The 8573-nt window shown below is 41.9% G+C and overlaps 1 protein-coding gene across 1 annotated transcript; it reads left to right on the top strand.

Moving 5' to 3' along the window:
* The first annotated feature begins 733 nt into the window (after nt 1-733).
* Nucleotides 734-3042, top strand: LOC138901515 (uncharacterized). The gene is made up of 5 exons (XM_070189287.1): nt 734-975; nt 1521-1611; nt 1699-2090; nt 2640-2775; nt 2890-3042. The coding sequence occupies exons 1-5, from the start codon at nt 734-736 to the stop codon at nt 3040-3042; spliced, it is 1014 nt and encodes a 337-aa protein (XP_070045388.1).
* Nucleotides 3043-8573: the final 5531 nt, after the last annotated feature.

Raw genomic sequence — 8573 nt, 5'->3', positions numbered from 1 at the left:
ATGAGTCTAAAAATCAAGGAAGAAGTCACCAAGCAAATCAAAGCTAAAGTCCTCAGGGTGGTTGAATATCCAACATGGTTGGCCAATATCGTGCCGGTTCCGAATAAAGACGGGAAGATCAAGGTGTGTGTCGACTATCGGGATTTAAACAGAGCATGTCCCAAAGATGATTTCCCGTTACCCAACATACACATACTGATCAACAATTGCGCCAAGCATGAACTCCAATCCTTTGTGGATTGCTTCGCGGGATATCATCAGATCTGGATGGATGAAGAGGATGTTGAAAAGACGGCTTTTATCACACCATGGGGGGTGTACTGCTATAAAATGATGTTGTTCGGTCTGAAGAATGTTGGGTCCACTTATATGAGGGCCATGACAGCTATTTTCCATGACATGATACAAAAGGAGATAGAGGTATATGTGGATGATGTCATCGTCAAATCCAAGAAGAGTACATATCACATGCAGACTTGAGGAAATTTTTTGATTGGCTTCGGAGGTGCAATTTGAAATTAAATCCCGCAAAATATGCCTTCGGGGTCCCAACAGGAAAGTTATTAGGGTTCATCGTCAGTCGCCGAGGAATTGAGCAAGACCCATCAAAGGCCAAGACTATCCAGGATTTGCCACCTCCAAAGAACAAGAAAGATGTGATGAGTTTTTTGGGACGTCTCAACTATATTAGTTCATAGCACAATCAACTGTAATATGTGAGCCGATTTTCAAAATGATGAAGAAGGATGCCGCAACCAGTTGGACTGAAGATTGCCAAAAAGCTTTTGACAAAATCAAAGAATACTTGTCCACACCACCAGTCCTAGTCCCTCCAGAGCCTGGTAGACCACTACTACTCTACCTTTCAGTACTAGATGGGGCTTTAGGTTGTGTCTTGGGACAACATGACGAGACAAGGAGAAAAGAACAGGCCATATATTATCTGAGCAAGAAGTTCACACCTTACGAAGCACGGTATTCTCAGCTTGAACGCACTTGCTGTGCTTTGACCTGGAGAGCCCAGAAACTGAGGCACTACTTATGTGCCTATACCACATATCTCATATCAAGGATGGACCCTCTGAAGTACATCTTCCAGAAACCCATGCCTATAGGGAAGCTGGCAAAATGACAGATATTGTTGAGTGAATTCGACATCGTCTATATGACTCAGAAGGCGGTTAAAGGACAAGCATTAGCGGATCATCTTGTGTAAAATCCTATCGGAAGAGAATACGAACCACTAAAAAGTATTTTCTTGATGAAGAAGTATCAGTCGTAGGAGAGGATATCTCCAAAGCCTACGACGGGTGGAGAATGTTTTTTTGATGGAGCCGCAAACTTCAAAGGAGTGGGTATTGGAGCCATTTTGGTGTCAGAAACAGGTCAACATTATCCGGTATCCGTGAAACTCAGATTTTCGTGCACCAATAATATGGAAGAATATGAGGCTTGCATATTAGGGCTCAATTTGGCCGTTGACATGAATATCCAGGAATTACTGGTAATTGGCGATTCAGATCTGCTGGGACATCAGGTGCAGGGAGAATGGGCTACAAAGAATACCAAGATATTACCATATCTATATCATGTGCAAGAGATGATGAAGAGGTTCACGAAGATAGAATTTAGACATGTCTCCGAGAATCCAGAATGAGTTCGCAGACGCATTGGCCACTTTGTCCTTCCATGATACAGCATCCAAACAAGAATTTCATCAATCACGTTCCGGTAAGAATCCATAATCGGCTAGTTTACTGTGCTCATATTGAAGAAGAAACAGATGGGAATCCATGGTTCCGCGATATCAGGGAATATTTGGCAAAAAGAGAATATCCAGAGCATACAAACCACTCTCAGAAACGCATACTTTGGAGGTTGTCCAATAATTTCTTCATAAGCGGAGGAATTCTGTATAGAAGAACTCCTGATCTAGGGCTATTACGGTGTGTTGACGCTAAAGAAGCGTCCAAACTACTTGAAGAGATACACGCCGGAACCTGCGGCCCACATATGAATGGTTTCGTCCTAGCCAAGAAGATACTCAGAGCTGGATACTTTTGGATGACTATGGAAACAAACTGCATCCGGTATGTCAAGAAATGTCATCATTGCTAGATACACGCAGATATGATACGGGTACCTCCAAATGAACTTAATGCAACAAGAGCACCTTGGCTTTTTGCTGCCTGGGGAATAGATGTCATTGGACCGATCGAGCCCACCGCTTCAAACGGGCACATGTTCATTCTAGTGGCCATCAACTATTTCACAAAGTCGGTTGAAGCTACATCTTACAAAGCTGTAACTAAGAAAGTCATCGCAGATTTTGTCAGGGACTGTATTATTTGCATATTCGAGGTTCCAGAATCTATCATCACTGACAATGCCGCCAATCTCAACAGTGATCTAATGAAAGCCATGTGTGAAACCTTTAAAATCAAGCACAAAAACTCCACAGCATACCGACCCCAAATGAATGGAGCAGTGGAGGCCGCCAACAAAAATATCAAGAAGATACTAAGGAAGATGGTAGAGAATCAAAAATAGTGGCACAAGAAGTTACCATTTGCCTTTTTAGGATACCGTACCACAATACGCACATCAACCGGGGAAACTCTTTATCTATTGGTCTACAGTATTAAAGTCGTCATCCCCGCCGAGGTAGAAATTCGTTCTTTGACAATCATACAAGAAGATGAACTCAGTGATGCAGAATGGATAAAGAGCCGCTATGAACAACTAGCTCTCATTGACGAGAAAAGAATGAATGCAGTGTGTCATGGTCAGCTCTATCAAAACAGAATGTCCTAAGCTTTCAACAAAAGGGCCAAACCTAGACAGTTCGCACTGGGGAAGCTGGTGCTGAAACGGATCTTTCCATATCAGGATGAAGCCAAAGGAAAATTCTCACCCAATTGGCAAGGACCCTACATGGTTCACATGGTACTAACAAGAGGAGTGCTCATACTTGCAGAAATGGATGGAGAAATTTGGCCAAAGCCTATTAATTCAGACGCAGTCAAAAGATACTATGTTTAAACTGTTTGCATTTCTTCATATGATGTAATTAAACTATGCTTGACCTGATTCCCGTTTAAGAGGGGATACGTAGGCGGCCCTGTGGGTTCGGTCACAATACAATAAAATTTCCATTTTCCCCATAATCAGAAACTGGGGCAGAAATTTAAAGAGGACCCTTAAAATTCCGAAGCAAGTTCAGCCAACGACACCGTATGCGGAATAGCCAGAAGTTCGTCTAGATAACTAGGGTAGAATTTTGAGGACCCTCAAAATTCTATGTCAAGAAGGTCGCAATGTCTTTAATAATGTCACAATTACTAGTTCATCTAATCGATTTTTTAATCGCACATTACTATGTTTTGAATAACTACGCATACATATTTTTTGAAAACTTTATTATTAGCCAAATGCTACACATGGTAACTTTTACAGGACTCTAGTGTGGAACGGAGCAAAGCGAGCGGACAAAGGCACGAACAACCTCCCCCGCAAAACTCACAATTTTTCTTTGGATGCAGGAACAAGGAATAGCCGCAAATACGTGCGCACTTTAGAATCATTATTTTCACAACCATAAAGCTACCGGACCCATCTCCAGCTGAGAAATACTCCGCTCTTACTTACTATTTGTCCATTGCATGAGACTAAGCATTGTCTCAAATCATGCATGAGGCTAATCCCTACCTCCTCAATTCCATAAGGCTAAGCATTGCCTTCCATGTGCACGAGACTAAGCATTGTCTCAAACCTTGCATGAGGCTAAGCCTTGCCTCCTCAATTGCATAAGGCTAAGCATTGCCTTCCATTTGCATGAGACTAAGCATTGTCTCAAATCTTGTATGAGGCTAAGCCCTGCCTCCTTAATTGCATAAGGCTAAGCTCTGTCTTCCCATTGCATGAGACTAAGCATTGTCTCAAATCTTTGCATGAGGCTAAGCCCTGCCTCCTTAATAGCATGAGACTAAGCACTGTCTCAACCTTGCATGAGGCTAAGCCCAGCCTCCTTAATTGCATGAGGCTAAGCACTGCCTTCCCACTGCATGAGACTAAGCATTGTCTCAGTCTTGCATGAGGCTAAGCCCTGCCTCCTTAATTGCATAAGGCAGCTCTGCCTTCCCATTGCATGAGACTAAGCATTGTCTCAAATCTTTGCATGAGGCTAAGCCCCGCCTCCTTAATTGCATGAGACTAAGCATTGTCTCAATCTTGCATGAGGCTAAGTCCTTCCTCCTTAATTGCATAAGGCTAAGCTCTGCCTTCCCATTGCATGAGACTAAGCATTGTCTCAAATCTTTGCATGAGGCTAAGCCTGCCTCCTTAATTGCATAAGGCTAAGCTCTACCTTCTCATTGCATGAGACTAAGCATTATCTCAAATCTTGCATGAGGCTAAGCCCTACCTCTCAACTGCATAAGGCTAAGCTCTGCCTTCCCCCGTATGAGACTAAGCATTGTCCCCCCTTGCATAACCACAAATGTTGCTATTCCAAAACCTTGCATTATTCTCTTCTCTTGGGGCTAAGCTCTGCCTCCGATCTTACACAAGACTAAGCTATGTCCTGTTTTATCTCAAGCATCATGTCTCTACATCTCATGGGCTGACATATAGCCAATTTGTCCGAAGGCATCATCCTCATAGCCGGAAGACACCATGCCATGGCCTGCGGATATCGTAATCTTGCACATCATTATTCAAAGGCATCATGGTTAGGAGGCACCATCTTCATAGCCCGAGAACATCATTTTAATAGCCTACGGATCCTTTACCGCACAATTCATGGCCCAAGACATCATGGTCTAAGGACGTCATCCTCACCGTCCAAAGACAATCTCCATGGTCCAAAGGGAATTTGCATTATGTTTAAATTTATGCGATAATCTATATGCATCATATTTTGAGTTTGCAGGTAATCCGGTAAGTAACCGTTATCCTAACGGGAGCAATCTTCGCTCCAGTTTCCATTCAATGCCCATATCCTTCAATTATTTCAAACGTAACAGATCATCGTCCGTTACCCATTCTCATCTGATACCTACTCAAGTATCCATAACCATTCTCAATCCCGATTTGTCCTATCCAGAATATTTTGTCCGTTCTTACAACAACTCCATCGGTTCGTTCCACCGTTGGATCCAGAACTATACGTGGCCTGATTCCTGTAAAACCAGGGATATGTAGGCAGCTCAGAGACTAGAGTGCGGCCTACAGTTTTTCAAATCACCCCATTCGGTCAAAATCGGTCATCATTTCTTTTCCCGACAACTCTTTCAATCTTCCCAGGTAAAGAGGGGCAACTGTTGATACCCAATTTTTCCCTCATATTTTTCAAATATATATATATATATATATATATATATATATATATATATATATATATATATATATATATATATATATATATATATACTTTCAAAATAGTGCATATGCACCATCATTTGATCTACAAGCATATACAAGCATTTTTCATAATTTTCTATGATTTTTAAAGGCTTTAAATCAATTTATTCCTACATTTTGTTATATAAATATCTATTAATTACCTTGTAAATTATTTTTAAGATAATTTTATCATCTACACTTTTCATTTACACCCATATTAGGTTTTAAATATTTTATTTTTATTTTGTTATAATTACATTTGCATTTTTAGGCTAAATTGTTTATTTTGCAATAATAGCCCATATGTACTTATGATTACTTTATTTATGAAAAAATAACATTTATATTTTTTATTATGTTAAATAATTGTTTTTAATCACTTGCATGCACAAATAATATATATTTTTATTTATGTATTATTTTTATAAATTATTATTTATTAAAATAGTGTATTTAAAATCTGGCTCTAATTCTATGTCATGACCCAAACTAACCCTTGTCGTGATGGCGCCTATCGTGGAGCTAGGCAAGTCGACTCATTTCCAAAACAAACCGATATTTTCATTTCAAAGATAATTTCAATGTTATTTAACATAAAAACCTTCGTTAGGGAGTTCCAATCAAAATAAAAGTGTGGAAAGAAAAGCCCGACATCGGGGTGTCACTAGTCATGAGCATCTACTGCAATCTGTCTAACAATATCAAGGCTAACTTAGCCTGAAAAATAGCTAAATACAACTAGAGGAAGATAAGAGGAAGAAGAGCAGGGGCTGCGATCACCAAGCAGCTACCTTGCTATCCCCGAGATATCTGCAACCAAAATAATCAACAACCGCTACCATGTCCAGCTACACCTGGATCTACACACAAGGTGCAGGGAGTAACATGAGTATGCCAACTCAGTAAGTAACAACAATAAATAAAGACTGAGCAGTAGTGACGAGCAATAAAGCATATAACTTTCATATCAGGAAATCTCAGTAAAATATCACATGCTTTTAAAATCAGGATTTGAATCAAAATATCCTATTTAAACCCAGTTCCAGTAAAAATCATTTAAAGATATTTTTCAACAGTTTTCAAACAGAGAAAAATGCAAAGGTGAGCAAAAATGATGAAATCATAAACAGCCTCTCGGGCAAAACATCACTCATATACAGCCCCTCGGGCAAACCTCACAGTCACTCGTGCCACTCGGGCATACCTTACAACCACTCTTGCCACTCGGGCATACCTCACAATCACTCATGCCTCCCAGTCACTCAGCTCTCGGCACTCGGCACTCAGCACTCGCACTCAGTAAGTACCTGCGCTCACTGGGGGTATGTACAGACTCCGGAGGGGTTCCTTCAGCCCAAGCGCTATAATCTTCACAGATAACTCACGTGCTGCACGGACAACTCATGTGCTATAATAATAAAGTATGCTGCAAGTGGGCAGCCCCGATCCACACTCATCCTCACAATCAGGCCCTTGGCCGATATCAAACATGCTGCGTCGTGCAGCCCAATCCCATAAATATCCTAACAAATCAGGCCCTCGGCTTCACTCAGTCATAAACCTCTCAAGCCACTCGGGCATTTCAGTAAAATAGGGCATTCGGCCCAAAACATTTATATGCATCAAAATAGAGTAATAAAACTAAGTTATGCGGTAAACAAGTATAAACATGACTGATTATAGATTTTCAATCGAAAACAATGAGACGATAGTAAGAAAAGGCCCCTAAGGGTCCAAACAACACTGGCACAAGGCCCAAACATGGCATTCAACCAAATTTAGAGAAACTCTTTCTAAAACATAGAAGTATCATATAGTTTCATCAAAGTTTGCAACTTTACAGTTGCTACGGGACGGACCAAGTCACAATCCTCAACAGTGCATGCCCACACTCCCGTCACCTAGCATGTGCGTCACTAAAAATAGTAGAATGATACAAAATCCAGGGTTTCATACCCTCAGGACTAGATATACAATCGTTACTTACCTCAAACCGGTCAAATCTCTACCCTGCAATGCTCATGCCTCTTGACTCGGCCTCCAAATGCTCCAAATCTATTCACAATCAGTACAATACCATCAATATATGCTAATGGAATGAATTCCAATGGAAAAGCTACAAAATTAGACCAAAATCCGAAATTGGCTCAAACCCAGCCCCCGGGCCCTTGTCTCGAAATCTAACAAAATTTACAAAACTAGATAGCCCATTCACTCACGAGTCTAACCATACCAAATTCATCAAAATCCGACATCATTTGGTCCTTCAAATCCTTAAATTACTTCTCCAAAACTCCCAAGCCCTAACCCCTCATTTTCACTAATTACAATGACTAAACAACGAAAAATCACCATATAAACAAGTATTAGGGCTCAAGCAACTTACCTCACTGATAGCCCTTGAATCACCCTTCAAAAATTACTCCAAAAGCTCCACAAACCGACTTGAAAATGGTGGAAATGAACCAAATTCGCGAAGGGTTCTATTTATGGTTTCTGCCCAGGTTTTCGCACCTGCGGGATCTTTTTCAGCGCCTGCGGAACCGCACCTTCGTTCAAGGCACGGCATGCGCGAACTCCACTTAATTCCCCAGCTTCCGCACCTGTGCTCGAGGTCTCGCACACGCGGGCTCGCAGGTGCGACCATATCCTTCGCGCCTGCGCTCCAGCCTTGGCCTCACATTTTTCTGCACCTGCGCAGCAAATTCTCGCGCCTGCGAAAGCGCACCTGCGCGCTCATACTCCGCTTTTGCGAAGCCTGCCCAGCATCCCCCTTTCCGCATCTACGCCCCAGGTTTCGCACCTGCTGGCTCGCAGATGCGACTTCCAACTCGCACCTGCGCAACCTGCCTAGCCCAGCATTGCCCGCACCTGCGAACTCCCCACGCGCACCAGCAGCCTCGCACCTGCGACTCCTCCTTCCGCAGGTGCGGAAATAGGAGTAGCAGCAGCTTCAGCTGCATTTTCCAACTTCGACAAATTCGTTAACCATCTGGAATCACCCCGAGGCCCTCAGGCCCTCAACCAAAATTACCAACAAGTCATATATCAACATACAAACTTAGTCGAACCTTCGAATCACTCAAAACAACATCAAATCACCAAATTAGCCTCGGATTCAAGCCTAAGAACTTCTAAATTTTCAAATTCGGCAACCGATGTCGAAACCA

This window comes from Nicotiana tomentosiformis, chromosome 11 (genome assembly GCF_000390325.3).
Source record: "Nicotiana tomentosiformis chromosome 11, ASM39032v3, whole genome shotgun sequence".
Lineage (NCBI taxonomy): Eukaryota > Viridiplantae > Streptophyta > Magnoliopsida > Solanales > Solanaceae > Nicotiana > Nicotiana tomentosiformis.
This window is presented reverse-complemented; position numbering and strand designations above follow the sequence as displayed.

Excerpts from the sequence above, each read along its gene's own strand:
- LOC138901515 (XM_070189287.1), top strand. The coding sequence starts at position 734 with ATGATGAAGAAGGATGCCGCAACCAGTTGGACTGAAGATTGCCAAAAA. Across the intron at positions 1,612-1,698 it reads GTGCAAGAGATGATGAAGAG|CATCCAAACAAGAATTTCAT; the intron begins GTTCACGAAGAT and ends TCCATGATACAG. Across the intron at positions 2,091-2,639 it reads ATGGAAACAAACTGCATCCG|TATTAAAGTCGTCATCCCCG; the intron begins GTATGTCAAGAA and ends ATTGGTCTACAG.